General features: G+C 32.9%; 1 protein-coding gene across 1 annotated transcript; it reads right to left on the minus strand.

Moving 5' to 3' along the window:
* Positions 1-6: 6 nt before the first annotated feature.
* On the minus strand, positions 7-1,401 carry LOC110107529 (serine carboxypeptidase-like 5; the record flags this gene model as incomplete). Its single annotated transcript, XM_020837805.2, has 6 exons — positions 7-380; positions 481-582; positions 804-841; positions 936-1,050; positions 1,136-1,258; positions 1,363-1,401. Coding segments are annotated over 6 exons (603 nt in total), but the record flags the coding sequence as incomplete, so codon positions are not given.
* Between the last annotated feature and the right edge of the window lie 3 nt (positions 1,402-1,404).

Raw genomic sequence — 1,404 nt, forward strand, 5'->3', positions numbered from 1 at the left:
ATGATTTATAAATTATAATGCCGTGTCCGCGCCGTACTGATATCTTGTTTTTTTAAAAATTGACATGTCCCGTATCCGTATCGGTTCAACATAACAGAAGACTGCTTTCATCAAAACTACAACTTAGAATTACTTATCCAGTTTTTTTAGATCTATGTATAAGATTGTAAGAGTATGCATTTCAGCAACAAAAATTACAAAAATAAAAAATGCAGAATACTAAAGGCAGAATTAGCCAAATCATGAATAAAAACATGAAGAGCAGAGGGGAGAGAGATGATTGCATGGATGCTTACGTCTTCAAAGATTTGAAGAAGAGAGGCACATGGAGGTCTCTTTGGATTAACGTAATCTTCCCCTTCGCAATTCTTATTAATTCCCTTAAATGGAAACAAGGTACAGAAGCACATGTGATTATGTGTGTGTGTATATAGAGAGAGAGAGAGTATTTGGACGACAAGTTTTCAAATAGAATATCACCTGATATAGTTCGTCTGAAATTATCCCCATTCCGAAGGCAAATGGTACTCTAGCATTATAATCAATCAACTCACCTGTTGATGGGTTACCAATCACATAGCCCTGCAGATTGGAATTCATACAAATAACATTCAATTAATAGTGCAAATTATTATCTTTATGAAGGAAAGAAAAAGTACATTAATAGTTAGTGTTTTCTTTTAAGATACAGCCGCATGTTTAACTAAATAATTATTGCAATAATTGATAGTTAGACCTAATAATAATTCAGTGTATGTACTATTTCAAAAAATTTACTGTTCATCAGTGTAATCAAGGGTGACCTGAATATTAAATTTTGGGTGTTCCTCCAAATCATTTTCTGCAGTTCAAAATGGTTAAGGAATTGACAATGTAATCACTAAACAAAGATCAAAAAAATAATAAATTAATATTGAGGAATATGCATCGCGTACGTTTTTTATTACCATTTAAAAGATTATGAACCACTAGTGGCACAACCTTTCCGGCATAGGAATCACCAGCAATATACAGAGGATTTGAAAGGAATTGCTGGTGGTCTATAAGCCACTGAAAATTAAGAAACAGGGAGTTCAATCATGAATACATAATTCATAAACTAAAAACAGTTATGTAGTCCAATTTCTTTGCCAACCTTTCTGAGAAATATTATTGCATGTTTTGACCAAGATTTGTCCCCAGTTTCATAACCTTGTGGATGATTGGAGAAAGAGAATCCAGTTCCGACTGGGGAGTCCAGAAATATTATGTTGGAAATCTACAAATTAATAAAACGAAATGAAGAACCACACATATTTATGAAATTAAATCATTCAAATATTGTTATGTATCTACGTATATTGTTGCAGATAGATAGCTCACCTTGTTCCAGGAGTAAGGGTGATAAACTAAATTTGGCAAGCT

This window comes from Dendrobium catenatum, unplaced genomic scaffold (genome assembly GCF_001605985.2).
Source record: "Dendrobium catenatum unplaced genomic scaffold, ASM160598v2 original_scaffold_103809, whole genome shotgun sequence".
NCBI lineage: Eukaryota > Viridiplantae > Streptophyta > Magnoliopsida > Asparagales > Orchidaceae > Dendrobium > Dendrobium catenatum.